Here is a 17,127-nt window from a genome sequence, read left to right on the forward strand (position 1 = left end):
TAATATAGATGAAGAGAACGGCTTAATGCCTTGGTGTATGTCAATAGTCAAGAATATCTGTGAAGCTTTTCCTTCTTTCCTCGATATAGTGGCATTGCATTATTTTCTGCATGAATAATTATTTTTTTTCACCCTTCATGCCAACTCGATATGGATTAAGAGAACGGCTTGATAACTTCCGTGTATGTCAATAGTGAAGAAAATTTGTTAAGCTTTCCTTGTATGGAAAGCAAATATGCCAAAGGCGTCTTGACGGCAGATAATAAACAGTATGATTGTTTGATAAGCCATTGGGATTGTACGTATATTAATAAATAATAAAAAGGTTTAGTTGAGCTAAAAGCGGTCAATCGCTGCCATCATCTATGAGTACTGTATATCCATTTTAGAAACGTATACCAGTTTGTTTTCGACTTGAGAGGCATTGAATAGCCCTCCACCAAGTTTCCCCTTACAAGTGGAAAGCATAAGTTTGATCGTATACAGTAATGCAAGTTTTGAAATGGTCGTTGAAAAAATATTAGCCACTGTTCTGTATTCTGGTCAATCATTTCTGATGTATTGGAGACTGCTTGATTTTTGATGAACTACACACTTGAGGTTCTACATGGCACAGTTGGATTAATTGAATTTGTGAGATTACAGAGAGAATGAAATTATTCTTACCGATCAATAAGACTGTATTTGAATGGATAAGTTACAACATCCTGCTGATTTTGTTATTTTAGTGCAGTACATTTTTAGGCTACTGTACGTGATATATTTTATGGATGCATTGATAGAATAGAATATTAAGCTAATGAGCTCAACAATGGTACCAAGGTGCACATTGACCAACGGTTGGTGAAGCACCAATGTGCATTATTGACGAGAGTCAATATTATGGCCTATTTAGCCACTAGTGAAAAATCGCTTGGACGAAAAGCTGCATTCATGGGCTATGTCAACAATCTTTCCATGACAATACCATTACGACATCCCACCTAGGATTGAATATTTTCAAATTATGCAACCGATCGGATTTTCGGTTGTCTCTATCTAGAGGTAAAAATGAGGCATTTATTAACACATTGGTCTACTACTCATTTAGCCACTAGTGAAAAATCGCTTGGACGAAAAGCTGCATTCATGGGCTATTTAAATAATCTTTCCATGACAATACCATTACGACATCCCACATAGGATTGAATATTTTCAAATTATGCAACCGATCGGATTTTCGGTTGTCTCTATCTAGAGGCAAAAATGAGGCATTTATCAACACATTGGTCTACTAGTCATTTAGCCACTAGTGAAAAATCGCTTGGACGAAAAGCTGCATTCATGGGCTATTTAAACAATCTTTCCATGACAATACCATTACGACATCCCACATAGGATTGAATATTTTCAAATTATGCAACCGATCGGATTTTCGGTTGTCTCTATCTAGAGGCAAAAATGAGACATTTATTAAGACATTGGTCTACTAGTCATTTAGCCACTAGTGAAAAATCGCTTGGACGAAAAGCTGCATTCATGGGCTATTTAAATAATCTTTCCATGACAATACCATTACGACATCCCACATAGGATTGAATATTTTCAAATTATGCAACCGATCGGATTTTCGGTTGTCTCTATCTAGAGGCAAAAATGAGACATTTATTAGCACATTGGTCAACTACTCATGTGGCAGCCATAAGCGACGACGGTATCATTGCCTAATCCTTCATCCTTGATTGATTTTTTTTCTTATTATTGTAACGGTCGTCTTTTACGACTGTGCTGCGCTATGCAAATTGAAATAATGTGCATGAATTTGGAGCTCTTTTCATGCTTGACTCCAGGGACTTTTGCATCAAAATGAGCAAGCTTCTATGATGATATTATCATCCTCATTACTAAAATAATATTAGCCTTTTGCTGTGATCTCTCGGCCGTCTCCATTTCTACCCAAGCCAGAGCACACATGAATGGATTGTGTTAGCTCGGGCCTTCGTCCCCGCCCATCATCGTTGAAGAGAGAAAGCTTGCCTGGTTTCAAGCCTTTACTGAATGGCCCATGCCTGTATGTATGCGCGCGCCTATTTGGGGTCAATGGCCGAGGTCAATCGGCGGGGTCATGGTTGGCAACCAGGTTTGCAACCAGCTCTCCGCCATCATGCGCGATGAAAAAAAGCAAATGAAGAATGGTTAGTGGCGTGCTGAATGAATCATCATCACAGGCCATGAATTGTCCAGGGTATACTGAACTGTAGCAGCAAGTCTTGAATTCAAAAAAATAGCCCGCTGTAAAGGGCTTTTATTCATGACTCCATCCATTTCTTTTCACCATTTCAATAGTTTTTTTTGTTGTTGGCATGCGTTGCATTGTACTGTATTGCTACCATATTAGACGTCATATTATACGTACAGTATGAGTTGATGGCTTGAAAGCTTGAACAACAACTGCAGTCGATGCCGGTTGCCGGTATCCTACAGGATGTACTCTACCCATGGACACAATGTACTGTAGGTGAGCACCGTTGGTACATGATCCAGTATCCTTCTCTACAGTACCAACACTACAGTGTACAGTCGTTGAGCAACACCTTGGCTTGTCGACAAAAATAATAAAAATAAACACAATCTGTGTTTGTTTTTAGTTTTGAAAAGCCCGACAAGTATATCAACGCATTCTACGATCGTGAGGTAGAAAGTGGAGGAGAGATCTTCAAGTCCCAACTGGAACATCTTGATTAATAGAGTAAGTAGTTGGATGGATCGTTATGTAATTTTAAAATAGATCAATGCAGTATTTATCAACGGATGAAAACAACAACTTGCAAACCTGATCAGTTCAACTCGACATGTTACGCTGATGATACATCACCCATGCGATGGCAGGGTGTGCTTGCATTTTTTTTCTCTTTCCTCTATCAGTGGTCTACTTTTCCATCGATCGACCTACTACTATACAGTATAGACGCTAGACGCTGTTTTATTAACGTAGAGCTTGTTAGTGATCGTCTTGGATTGAAATACTCCAAGTCTATCTTGATTCTTACCGTTAATAACTGGTCGAAATGGATGTCATTAAATAGAAACCATGACTTGATCCAAACATGCTAACCCAAACTTTTTGAAGCTGATACAACATCATTTCATTATAGCAAATATTTTACATCTGTCGAAATTGTTTCCGCCTGTATGAATATCACTCACTCACTTTGTCTATTCTACACTGTACAGTAACCATCGCTCACTTTGGTCATAGACTGATAGCAAACTCTCTCGCTATATCTGTTAGACTAAAAATTTACTAAAGTCGATTACAAAAGTCTCTCCGCTCACAGTACTATACATGAACATTATTAACTGAATGATCGATCCAACGACCTTTATCGCAAATAATACCGATTCAATTCCATGGATAAAAATGGCCCCCCCCCCAAAAAATAGACGGTACAGCATAGAAAACGAATATTTTAAAATTCATCGTCCTAATCGACTTCAGATAAACTCCATGATTCTACTGCTAGTCGAGATGAAGGCGTTATGAAGCCGTTCTAATTTTACCAAAGCCGGTGAAACTAGAATAGATTCCACGCGTATTCAGTACTGCAGTACAGAAATAGTATAAGGCATTGGCGTATAACATATGTAAATGAATAGGTTTAGCCATTCACCATTTTACTATTAATGATTGATTGATTGATGGTTGCATGTTGACAGTAGAGTATCTGAGTGTAATCCTACCTTGCCTATACTCTACTTATAATATGCGCTTGACTGACAGAAACACTACCTAAACAACTATGTCCACTGAACCGGTTTCGCTAGTGTTGTAGTCAGCATCCAATATCCAACAAGGAACTGGGCCTCTATTAGCTTAATGAAGCTGCTCTACATATTGCAGTAGTAAGCCATGCAAGATTCTACAGAGCACGTTGTTGTTGAAGGAAATCCTAGCTCAAGAGGCAAAACGGCGGATTGGCATGGATACAATACAATTTATTGCAAGCGATCTTTGACAAGGGACTATTTTCTTGTAGTCTTTTAAGTAGCCGTATGCTTACCCTTTTATATCGCATACTATATGAAATAAGTATCATCATGCCCTCCAAATAGTATTACTGCTATACTCTATCCAATATTGGCAGAGTCTGTTCGACAGTATTAGCCGGCGACAATATTTCCATAAAACAACATTAGTCATGGTAGCAATAAATTGACCGGTATGGCAAGAATTGTTCCCAACTGTAAAAGTCAAATATTATTCGTACATACGGGTATAAACTACTACTAAAAGAAGACTTTTAAGTAGTCCATGATACTAGCATGCGATATGGCCAATCAATTTGGCCAGATTAATTTAATTAATTGAATTAGGGTGCACATTCCGCAGATTGTCAAGGAATGACACAGGAGATCTCCAGTTGTACAGTACTAGGAATGAGTTCATTACTCATAGGTAGGAGAAAGTCCATAGCCTATTTATTGATTGACGATAAAACGAGATGCATTTGGCAACATTGCACGTGGTAGTAACTTGGCCGATGCGAAACACCGGTCTTCGGATCAATTCATGCGGCAAGTTTTTTTTCGGTTAAAAGAAAAATAGTCACGTTGTTCGCCGCGATGTATGCATAGAATTTCATACAGCTGTTGGACCGATAGGACAGTATTACCGAATATAATTTAATTAAGTGGCAAAAGAAAATTAAAGTAGACGAAATGACCAGAGACAGTACTGTAGGTCAAAGGCCTCTGAAAAAATTTACTTTTTACACATCCTAGAGACGCTAATTGTATATATATATATAGTGCACTCAAATTGGTAAGAAAATTGGCCAAGTCCCAATGAGTAAAAAAGGTAGTTGTTGTGAGACAGCGGCTACTTGTTTTCAAAAAGGAAAAATATTTCATATAGGAAATGCGTCCAAAGCATAAATATAGTACTAAAGTACAACCGCATCAGGACAATTGCCACCCATGACTTTTACGGGCATTTTCTACCCCTGAAGAACTATTTAGCTATTCAAAAATCGAAAAATTCTTCTATCATTTACATTTATGTGTTACTTTTTATAATTTAAGACACATTAACTCAAAAAGATTTAGTTATGGATGGCAATTATCCGGGTGACAGTTGTCCTAAAACCATAAAATGCTGCGCTTGATTTTATATATTGTCCAATTCGATTATGTGTATAGATGCACACATACTTTGCCAAGAAATCACTAGAGGACACCAAGTGTGTGTGTAATGTCTTCTTGACGAGCACATGAATTGGAATTTTTATGTCGTTACAATTCAATATTATTGCAAAAAAAACGATTTATATTGTTACGATTTAAGAATATGTACTTGCTGTGTAAACTTTACAGTAGAAGTACGTAGTTAGTGCGAGTAGTGTTCAATAAGCTAATTTTGTAAACCTTTACGCGAAAGCAATCTTTATTCTTACATTATTTCATCGTGCAACGTACAGTAAACGACTTCAACTAAAATTTTATCCTCTTATTACAATAAAAAGAAGTTCCTGTTTTTTATCAAGAGGAGAAAGTTTTTTATTTTAAGAGGGGATGAGCAAAAGAATTCAAGACATATTTATTTACAGTATATTATGCCACTAGATTATAAATTACCAATAGAGCGCCAGTTACTAGGGTAATATTTTAATATTAGTTGATATTAAATAAGTGAATAGGAGTGTACGCAAATTAACAAGAAACTGCATACCACGGATTGAGAAATTTTCACCTAACGTTCGCTTGAACTTTTTGTAGGTACAAAAGTTACTTCACAACTTTACCCATATTATTCTGCGCACTCAAATTTGAGAAATGGCGGAAGCAAGGCAAGCTGTTGCATTCCAATTTACAATCACCTCTAATGGGATTTTTATCGACTTCAATCAAGTAGGAATCAATAATGCTATTCAAACAGTATTACACGCAATACGGCTGAAATGGCGCAACTTCCGTAATTCTCTACATAAGAGTGTATTTCCAAATTCTGCTAAATCGTATCTAATTATCGCGATGGTATTAGTTTTACTGCGCTATCTACAGTTTGGGCCGGTAAAATATCTCTTTCAATTAGAAGCTTACATCCCTACGCAGGATCCTCGAATTACCATCGCCACTCATGTTGTTATATTAGCAACGGTATTGTGGATCACCTTGGCTTATTTTAAGCGATACATGTTAAAAGTTTTGCTTATGTACAAGGGATGGATATTTGAGAGCGGAGGAAAGATCTCGCTCCAAACTAAAATTTGGTATGGCTTGATAAATATGTTGAAGTGGAAAGGAAAACTCCAGTTATTAAGCTATCAGTCTTCACTGCCACGATTGCCAGTCCCTTCTTTAGAATCAACTACCAAAAGATACCTCCAATCAGTACGTCCGTTAGTTAACGACGAAAAATATGACCGGATGGCCAAGCTGGCCAATGAATTCCAGAATGGTATTGGATGTAAACTCCAACGTTATCTAGTTCTTTATTCATGGTGGGCGAGTAACTATGTCTCTAGCTGGTGGGAAAATTATGTCTATTTACGGAGTCGTGAATCACTCCTCATTAATAGTAACTATTACATGATAGATGGAGCCACTGAAGAAACCGTGACCAACAGACAAGCTGCTCGCGCAGCAAGCATAACAAGAAGTGTAATACAATATCGCCAAATGATAGACGATGAGAGCTTGGAACCATTGATACTTCGGGATTCAATTCCGATGTGTTGTAAGCAACATCTTAGGCAAATGAATACTGCAAGATTACCCGGAAAGGAATTTGATAAGATTGCCCATTACAGTTCAAGCATTTCTCGTCATATTGCCGTTCTTCATAAAGGTCGCTATTACAAGCTTGATTTGTATCGCGGTCCACGCTGGCTAAAATTAGTGGACCTAGAAAAGCAATTTCAGCGTATCATTGATGATGAAGAAGAACCACTACCGAGTGAATTACACTTGGCTGCGTTAACAGCCGTAGACAGGACTCGCTGGGCTACAATACGTGAAGAATACTTCTCAAACGGAATTAATAAGCAGTCTCTAGATGTAATCGAAAAATCTGCTTTTGTTCTTGTATTAGACGATACCGAACAATTTTATCAAGAAAATGATCCTAGTAAGTTTAATTCATTTTGCAAAGCATGCCTTTGCGGTAACGGTTACAACAGATGGTTTGATAAATCAATGACTGCAATCATTTATGCTAATGGACGATTTGGAGCGAATTTGGAGCACACATTTGCAGATGCACCAATATTTGGTCATCTACTTGAATATCTCATGACAAACGATGCATCTCCAGGAAGATTTAAGCCGGATGGCCATTGTGATGGTGAATCCAGCGTGGACAATATTGGCCGTCCTACCCGATTGAAGTGGGATATTCCTTCTAAATGTTGTGAAGAAATTGAAGATTGCGCCCAAATTGCAAAGTCGGCCATAAGTGATCTCGATCTTTATGTGCTAGATTTTACTGAATATGGCAAAGGATATATGAAAACTTGTAAAGTTAGTCCTGATGGTTACATGCAAATGGCGTTACAATTGACCTACTATAGATTAAGTCGTCAATTTTGCTTAACCTACGAGTCAAGCATGACACGATTATACAGAGAAGGTAGGACTGAAACTGTTCGACCTGTTACTACGTTGTCTACAGAATTCGTTCACACTATGTGCGATAAAAAGAAAAGCAGCGCTGAAAAGCGTCAAGCTTTAAGGAATGCTTGTGAAAATCATGCTATGTTAGCAAAGGAAGCCATGTTGGGTTATGGGATCGATCGCCATCTGTTTTGCTTATATGTTGTATCAAAATATCTTAAACTCGATTCACCGTTTTTAAAAGAAGTATTAAGTGAACCTTGGCGCCTGTCTACTAGTCAAACCCCTCACAGGCAGACGAAATTTTGCAAAGATGATGATTACGATGCTTGCGCTAAAAAGTTATCTGCTGGTGGTGGATTTGGCCCAGTGGCAGACGACGGCTATGGCGTTTCTTACATTTTTACTGGCAATCGATATGTAGTCATTCATATTACATCAAAGAAATCCTGCAGAGGTACAGGTTCCGAAAAATTTGCTAAAATGTTGAGAAAAAGCCTACTAGATATGCGAAAAATCTTTCAAGATTCTTAAAATCATATTCCTTCTTACAAATTTATGGCCTTCATTGAACTAGAAGCGTTAGTTTACTTACCACTGTATTCTCAGATAAGATAGTTAATTGTATCTCGGTTATCAAGCGTCGTTAAATTGATCAATTTTATTTTGTATGCAATAAAGTAAGATCGTACTATCGTTAGCTGCTTCATGCCAAAATTATCAAGGTAACTAGATGGTTATCATTCAACACTAGGTTATTTATAATCTGCAGTGTGATACGGAATTGATAAATATTCCTTATTGCGATATTTTGTTTAGCAACGTTATAGCACTTTGAAAGAGTGTCATTCTTGAAATACCGGAGAGATTACTTACGACTTTGAAATACTGTAGTATAAATCCAAGTTTTCGTAATAGTAGATAGTATATAATTGCTATCAATTCGTCGTATCATTGCTTTAGTAACTAGAAATAGGTACATTTCCATTTGATAACGGATGGACCCTTTACAAGTTCAGATTTGAAGTCCGAAATTATGATACTAATTCATGTTATATGGAAATTGAACAATTTATAATGTAATTTATTTTTATGCTATTTAACGCAGCAGCAATGCTTCTTTTATTCAAATTTGGGTAATGTATATCGTTGTATGAAGGCATTGCTGCAAGATCAAATTTCTGGCGATAAATTTACTGCATGCAAGAGCACTGTGATTACTATGTATGCCTATAGTAGTATATGCTTATACGTATTTTACCGTTTGTGAAAGTGTTTTGCCTGTGTGGTGAAAATTTAATATTACTTAATTCACTCTCAAATGACCGACTTGGAAGATACTACGTGATCTATGTTTCTAAATGCTTTGTGCCGGCGACATGCTTCCTAGTCTGTATATCTGTAAATAAATACAGTTGGCTCTGCAATGAATAAAAAGTAAAATTGTATCACTTCTATTATTAAGAAAGTTGGTCAACACTGTGATTCGTATTAAGGATAGCAATGTTAACTTTGTTTGCAATTAGTAATGATTTTACATTTCTAGAGATAATCGTATTTCGGTCAATTTTATAAATTACACCGCATAGATGTCAATAAGAAGCGTATGTTGTGCTCAATGATTTATAGCATATTGGCATACTGTACATATTTACCGTACATGAGTATGATTTTCTGTAGTCGTAACTATTATAAATCTATAGAGGTACAGTATATGCGTAAATATCATAAATCCGTAGAGGTATATACGCGTCAATAAATTATTATTATTATTAATAAATCTACTTCCATGATGGAATTACTCGGAGTTTTAATCATTTTTTTTCTCTGTCTCTCTATCTTACGAAAGATACCACAAATACGTAGTGCAAGCAAATGCTATCCGCAATGTAGAGGCGCAAACATTAGAATATTTATTTTACTATTTTTCTTTCAATATGTTACTGAGCGACATAAAGTATATTTTCAAATACGCGTACGTGATACATGATACTAGTGTAGACTGTAGACATACAATATACAGTATTACTTGTGTTCTGGTTACTTCGATATGCTATTGCTTGCTAGTTAGTGAGTAACTACTGTATAGTATATAATTCTAGTAGATACCCTGCCTAAAGTAAACCTTGTACTGTACAAGTTTCTATTATTCCAGTATGTAGGTACTTGACAAGTGAAAAAGGAAAAAGACATTCGTCAAATTACATAATCGTACTGGCTGCATGGCTATGTACATCTGAGCCAAAATATTTGTTGACTGATATGTTTTACTGTTAAAACAAAACATGTATACTCGTCTATTAAAAACACAAGTATTAGCTAAATAGTTAAGTAGCCAATAGTCTTGAATCGGTTGCTTTATGTTGGAAAAGCGTCAACATAAAATCAATATTTCGCAGGCGTATTGCACGTATGCAACGCTTGAATATACTGTACTGTACAGTGTACAATATAGAGAGAGAGATTCTGTATCTACTAACGTTATGGCTGAGTGTACATATGCGATGGAAACGATATAAATAACCATCTGCATTATTTACAACCCCCCAAAATGTTTAATAATGATAATAATAATAATTGTTATTATTGTTTTGGAATTGAATTGTTCTACTTGGACTTTGACCCAATCCAATCATTTTTTTACAACTGCAGTTTACAGGCATGATGTTCTCATGACTTGAGGCCTGTTCTAATTATATCAAGAAATCCTGGGTAGCTTGACTAATAACGGGTATACTTTTATCGCTCATTCTGGTGTAGGCGTCTAAAATAAGTGTCGGTTTATCATGGTTCAAGAGGATCATGATCGTGATTGTAGGTGAGCAGTCGTAAGCAAGCTGTTAATCCTATCTCGTACTAACTCCACTAAAGGAGTCATCATGCGATCATAAATTGGTAGCATGCTTACGTGAAGATCAAGAGTTGTTATCTATGCTATATCTACAGTATGTCTTTATGTACATACTGTACTGTACAGTGGATATATCGGGGCTTTACTTACAGTATGTCATTCTTCAAGTTGATTTCTTGAACCATCAACTACAATACTGTGTTGTACAGTGTCGTATTTTCGCCTCCTCGCTGGCGATAAACAATCCAATTACTCCTCCTTCTTTTATCATGCATATGAGTTGTTGACAAAATTAGCCATATTGTACTGTATTTGCATGACTATAGGTTTAACCTGGCTTTAACTATGTTATTCACCGACTACAGCACCATACTGTACGGTGGAATTTCATTTCAATCTTTCCCACCCGATAAGTAATAAATAAATAACTAAAATAATTCTATCATAAATAGTAAATAGTGCAGCACTGTCAATAATTAAATTACAAAACTGTACAGTACAATTCAGTATCGACGCATACTACGGATTGACGACCCAATTTGACAACTCGTGAAGACCTTGGTACATGCGTACTGGCGGCAAAATGTCCATAGTACTGTACACTGTACACTGTACACTGTACAAACCACCCAGCCAATAACACCGTTACCCTCCATATATCACATGCCACCCATTTAAGCCAGGGCAACATCATACGGCCATTGAAAAAAAACTCATTGGCGTCTTGGACAGTGAAAGTTGCATTAGCCAGCATAGGACTAGGCAAAGAAAAACGTGAATCTTAACCTATATCTGTTATGATAGCATTCAGCTTATTAACAAAGTCAAGGTATGTAATAAAAGTCAGTAATGTAACAGTTTATTGAATTTCTTTGGAGGACTTGCAAATGTGTGATGATTGGCAAAAAGTGGATGTTTATCGTTATGCGCTAGGCAAATTGTCAGTGGGGTCCACCGTTAAAGTACACAATATTGAGTCACGTTAGCAATTGATAGGATACTGATATATAAAATTGACTTATCCAATATCTTAGACTGTACTCAGTACATAAAATGAACATGATAAATGGTAAAAATGGAATTAAAACGAGTTTGGACATTTTGAAGTTCAATCTTCAATCTTGAGTTCAAGGTAAAGAACAAAAACAGACCCCAGTGGGTACTGCTGATACACTCGTTCTGTACTGTACTGTACTTTAAAAAAGCGCAATGAACTTCGGTGACACTAAGGAAAATAAACTGTATAGGCTAAATCAAGTCCTGCCTGTCCAGATCGATTTTGAACACGAGTGTTGACAAATTGGAACTTTCAATTTTTCACGTCATCTTGCCATCCAAGTTAATCGCGCTGTACACTACGTTGTACGTAGTCGACAAACTTTCTATACTGTAACTTGATTGAAGAATAATCATCATACTACACCACAATAGCAGTCAGCGTATATCGGTCTTTCACTACTATTGTGCATATTTTCGGTAATTGTCTGTTGTCCTTCTCGGTACTGGAAACAGTCTTATGCTTACCGTTTATTCCATTTCATATACTGTACAATTTCATTCATACTCGTGATTGAATAACAAAATTATTGGACTTTGTACTTCTTCCATTTTCCATATTGTTATCCGCTGCTGTGTAATTTTGTGATTGTCTACACTGTACAGTACTGTCCCACTACTTTCCATGCCGTAGGACACCTACTGTGATACTATGTGCAATTCCGTAAAGGCGGAGAGTGGGTGTTTACTGGTTGGAAAAAAAAGGAGTTGCCCACGTTTAACTTAATAGTACTGTAAAAGACTCCTACAGAAGAATAATATACAGTATCATCGTCTAAGCTGTTGACACTGAGTACTGTATCTGAGTAAGTTATTATGAACGGGCCTACTCCCACATGCATCGGACGTCCTACGCATCATTGGTATTATATTGTTGTATATTTGTTTTGCGCGATAACGGCCAACTACAGCACTGTAAACATTGGACCAATTCAGGTGACAAGCCTAATCCTGATTCCCAATGACTCCAGTTCACAACTATCGTCAATTCTGTAGTGTAGGAGACGATCTTGATAGATAAATACTACAGTACAGTCGTACTCTTCATCCATTATAATTATTCAACAGAAATTATTTCAATGAACTAAGACTTCAAGGGGTCCGACCGAATTCTATATACAAATGGTAGGATAATAATAGAATAGAAGAGCGAGCAGAAGACGGTCTTGATAAATACTACAGTCGTACTATATTACTATTAAATAGAGACTACTTTAAAGGGTCCTCCTGTAGAATAATCGGAGAAAAGGTAGGAGATAAAAATACTGCTGTAATCATCATTAAACAGAGACTATTTCAATCAACTAAAACTTGCCTCATGTTGGTAATGCCCTAAATTCGATAGAATAATCCAACAGCTAGTAACAGAGTCAAACAACATCATATAGTCAATGCAGTAACTACAAATATACCTAATTGTCAAAATAATCGCAAGATTAGCATACACCGTAGCATGCGAACTAATGGAATGTTTCTCTTTCATAAATTAGCTAGAGAGAAATAAGGAAAAGAAATCAACACTAATCTTGAATAGTAGTAAAGAATCAGAAACACCCAACGTGGTTAAGGTTAACAAAGGAAATCGTAGCTTATCTTCTTCGTATACTGTACAGTATAGGACACTGAATTTCGCACAAGCGCTGGTTCGTCAATTGGCTTATTCAGAAATTTACACGGCTTCTTAACTTAATTTATATTCCAGCCTCCTTTGCTGTACAGTATACGTCTATATCCCCCTTAAAAAGAAAATTAAATTCGCTACTTGAGTATTGTTTCCATTTCTGAACTTATCGAAGATGGCTGAAGCTAGACAAGCTGTAGCTTTTCAATTTGCAGTTACCGATGAAGGTGTGGTCGTCGACTTTAACAAAGCCGCAATTTCCAACGTTGTATCCGTAATTCGCCACTCTGTACGGTTACGATTACATCGTCTGTATAACACCTTGTTAAAGAATATTTTTCCAAACACTACCCAATCATATATTCTAATAGTTATAACGCTATTATTGGCGCGTTATCTAGAAGCTGGTCCTTCTGTCATACTATGGAATATTGGCACTGAACTTAATAGTATTAATCATAATATTACTGGTTTACTTTATGTTGGTTTATTGTCTATAATTATATGGTTGACATTAGCCTATATCGAACGCTACACATTGAAGCTATTGCTAATGTACAAAGGGTGGATGTGGGATGCTCCTAAGAAGACCTCGTGGAAAACGAAAATATGGTATACGCTCATGAAGCTTTTATGCGCTCGTAAACATTTACGTCTTTACAGCTATCAGGCCTCCATACCAAAGCTATCCGTACCGTCACTGCAATCTATCTGCAACAAATACTTGAGTTCGGTTAAGCCCCTGATGAATGATAAAGAATACTCTGAAATGGAGCGGTTGGTAGATCAATTCCGTAATGGAATTGGTAAAAGATTACATCGCTATACTGTATTATATTCTTGGTGGGCGACCAACTATGTTAGTGACTGGTGGGAGAAATATGTTTACCTGAAATGTCGCGGCTCTTTGATGATCAACAGCAATTACTATGCTGTTGATTCGGCGGTTTCTGTGCCAGTAACTTCTATTCAAGCTGCTAGAGCTGCTAGTGTTGCCCACAGCCTTCTTTTATTTCGGCAATATGTAGATGACGAAACTTTGGAACCTCTCGTACTCCGTGATATTATTCCAACATGTTCTAAACAGTATTCAAGAATGTGGAATACTACGCGGATTCCTGGACGCACGTGTGACTACATTGCACATTTTGATTCATCCGTCTCTAGGCACATTGCTGTATACCATCGTGGGCGCTTTTTTAAGGTTAATGTGTATGATGGCGATAAGCTTCTAAGCCCTACTGAATTAGAACAGCAGTTTCAAACGATTGTAGACGATTCAAGTGAGCCTCAACCTGGCGAACTCCATTTGCCAGCACTAACAGCTCAAGAGCGCTATTATTGGGCAGTAGCACGAAGATCTTACTTTGCTGCTGGCGTTAACAAACAATCGTTGGATACTATCGAAAAATCTGCTTTTGTTGTCATTCTGGACGATACCTCACAGCATTACAGCGATTCGGATCCTTCCTTATTGAATTCCCTATGTAAGTCAGCACTGCATGGAAACGGAAACAATAGATGGTTTGATAAATCAGTCAACTTGATCATTTACGCCAATGGCAGGATGGCCGGCAACTTTGAGCATTCTATAGCAGATGCGCCTGTTTTTGGCCATCCCTACGAGTTTGCAATGATTAATGATTCTATCATTCCAGGACGATATGATAGTGATGGGCATTGCTCTGGTAAAATCGTCAACAAGATAACTCCACCGAAACGGTTACAATGGAATCTTTCCGACGATTGTATTGAAAAAATCAATGAATCATATGTGTTAGGTTGCAAAATGATTGATGATCTTGATTTATATGTCTTAAATTTTCAAGAATATGGAAAAGACTTCATGAAAAAATGTCGTGTCAGTCCTGATGCTTATTTACAGATGGCTATGCAACTGACATATTACAAGTGTAGCAATCGATTTTGCTTGACGTATGAATCTTCTATGACACGATTATTCCGAGAAGGTCGCACAGAAACCGTACGCACTGTTACCGACTTATCATGCAAATTTGTGCTTGCAATGCTGGATAAAACTAAAACAAATAAAGAACGTCTAGAATTACTTCGTCAGGCCGGCAGCCTCCATCAAAAGACGTACAGACAAGCAATGTGTGGTCAAGGCATTGATCGTCCTCTTTTTTGCATGTACGTGATATCCCAGTACCTTAAAGTCGACTCACCATTCCTGAAGAAAGTTTTAAGCGAGCCTTGGCAACTATCAACTAGTCAAACACCCCATCAGCAAACAAAGTACGCTGGCGACAAGTATGATGCAAAGATAGTATCAGCAGGTGGCGGTTTCGGACCAGTTGCTGATGATGGTTATGGTGTTTCTTACATTGTCACTGGTGAAAGCTGTTTAATGATCCATATAACTGCCAAAAATTCTTGTCCTACAACCAGTGCGAAGATGTTTGCGGACACTTTGCAAGAATCTTTGATACAGATGAGAGATTTTTTTTCTGCAGCTTGAAAATACCGTAAACATCGTTAATAGGATCATAAATTTATCGTACTATGCCTTCCCTTACTTCACATTAATTTGTAAAATGCAATGCAGTTATATCTTTGGAAATTCTTTGATAATGATAATGGCACATTATTGCATGTAACAACCCACTATCATTTTCAATAGTAATCGATTTCATGTTAAACATTGCACTTAATCCATACTGTAGAATCCATAGTTATTAATAGGCTGTCATGTTGATTGTGATGCAAATTATTTTAAATTTTACGTACACCGTACGTGGATACATATTGTTGCTATAGTAAAGAGCTAATCATGTCTAAATTACAGTATATACTGTACAGTATTCGCTGCTTCGAATATTGGTAATCATGAACAATATAGCATTCAGTACATCAGTACGTTCAATAGAATACGAATATCGTACCAATTTTATTCCATGATACTGCTTTGCAATATCTTCGCTAGAATTCAGCTAGTCTGATAACTTTTGATTGTCATTTCATATTTTCGCATTTCAACGAATAAATAAATATGCGAGTGACAGATATCCATTTTTTGAAGTGTTACTTTTTGGGTATTCGTTGTTTATGTAACAGGTCACGCGATACGTTCCTGAATTTACCATTTTGTAGCTATTCAACTGTAACGGTAACTCTAATTTCAGCGTTTAATTGCTTAGTGCTTCACTCTACTCTACCGTTAACTATGCAATTAATTACTCCAAATCAACACAAAAATGTTCTGCATTTAACATCAGGGGATGCTCCACAATTTAAGTAAAATATAAAGGGCGAATAAGCTGTTTGCTCATTAAAGATAGCGAGAAGGATTTGCACAAAATTGTCGAGCAGATACTCGTACATATTTTACATTATTTATTACCACATTTTATAATTTACAAATAGAAATAATATAATTTACTGGGTAATTTGATAGCTACGATACCGCATTTATACACGGGATAAAAACTTCTAAGCAACTATTACGAACACAAAACGCTTACGTACGACAATACAGTCATAGAAAAAGTGTAAAATTTCGCTTGCAAACAATCTGTATGAATGAAAGCGTCTACTGAATCTGCAATACATTAATAAATGTTACATTATCTTACCTAAATCATTTTGTAACAAGAGCAAGATCATATAAGAGTATTTTGCATTTAAATTATAGTGTATTTATACACCTATACATATATATATATATATATATATATATATATAAAACAATGAAAACGAAAGTACAGCATAAGAATAAGGTAGACTATTATATAAGATGTCCCGCTGTTATCAAAAGCACTTTGCAAAATTATATAGATCTGAGTTGATATTAATATATACTGCTAACAGATAAATACAGTGATTAACAACAGCTAAATTAGAGATAAACCACATCAAGAAAAGTTACCATCAATACAGAGTATCAACTGAGTCATTTTTGTACAAGTTTACCAAAGCTGGCCAACTAAACCTTAATATAAATGAAACATTAACGTTATCACAGATTTCAAATTTTATTGAAGTATCAATT

The 17,127-nt window shown here is 36.5% G+C and overlaps 2 protein-coding genes across 2 annotated transcripts; both read left to right on the top strand.

Moving 5' to 3' along the window:
- Nucleotides 1-5,811: 5,811 nt before the first annotated feature.
- Nucleotides 5,812-8,124, top strand: TRIADDRAFT_23733 (uncharacterized protein; the record flags this gene model as incomplete). The annotated part of the gene is made up of 1 exon (XM_002111447.1): nt 5,812-8,124. The coding sequence occupies one exon, from the start codon at nt 5,812-5,814 to the stop codon at nt 8,122-8,124; it is 2,313 nt and encodes a 770-aa protein (XP_002111483.1).
- A 5,169-nt stretch (nt 8,125-13,293) lies between these two features.
- On the top strand, nt 13,294-15,597 carry TRIADDRAFT_55550 (uncharacterized protein; the record flags this gene model as incomplete). Its single annotated transcript, XM_002111448.1, has 1 exon — nt 13,294-15,597. The coding sequence occupies one exon, from the start codon at nt 13,294-13,296 to the stop codon at nt 15,595-15,597; it is 2,304 nt and encodes a 767-aa protein (XP_002111484.1).
- Nucleotides 15,598-17,127: the final 1,530 nt, after the last annotated feature.

This window comes from Trichoplax adhaerens, genomic scaffold (genome assembly GCF_000150275.1).
Source record: "Trichoplax adhaerens TRIADscaffold_4 genomic scaffold, whole genome shotgun sequence".
NCBI classification, from domain to species: domain Eukaryota; kingdom Metazoa; phylum Placozoa; class Uniplacotomia; order Trichoplacea; family Trichoplacidae; genus Trichoplax; species Trichoplax adhaerens.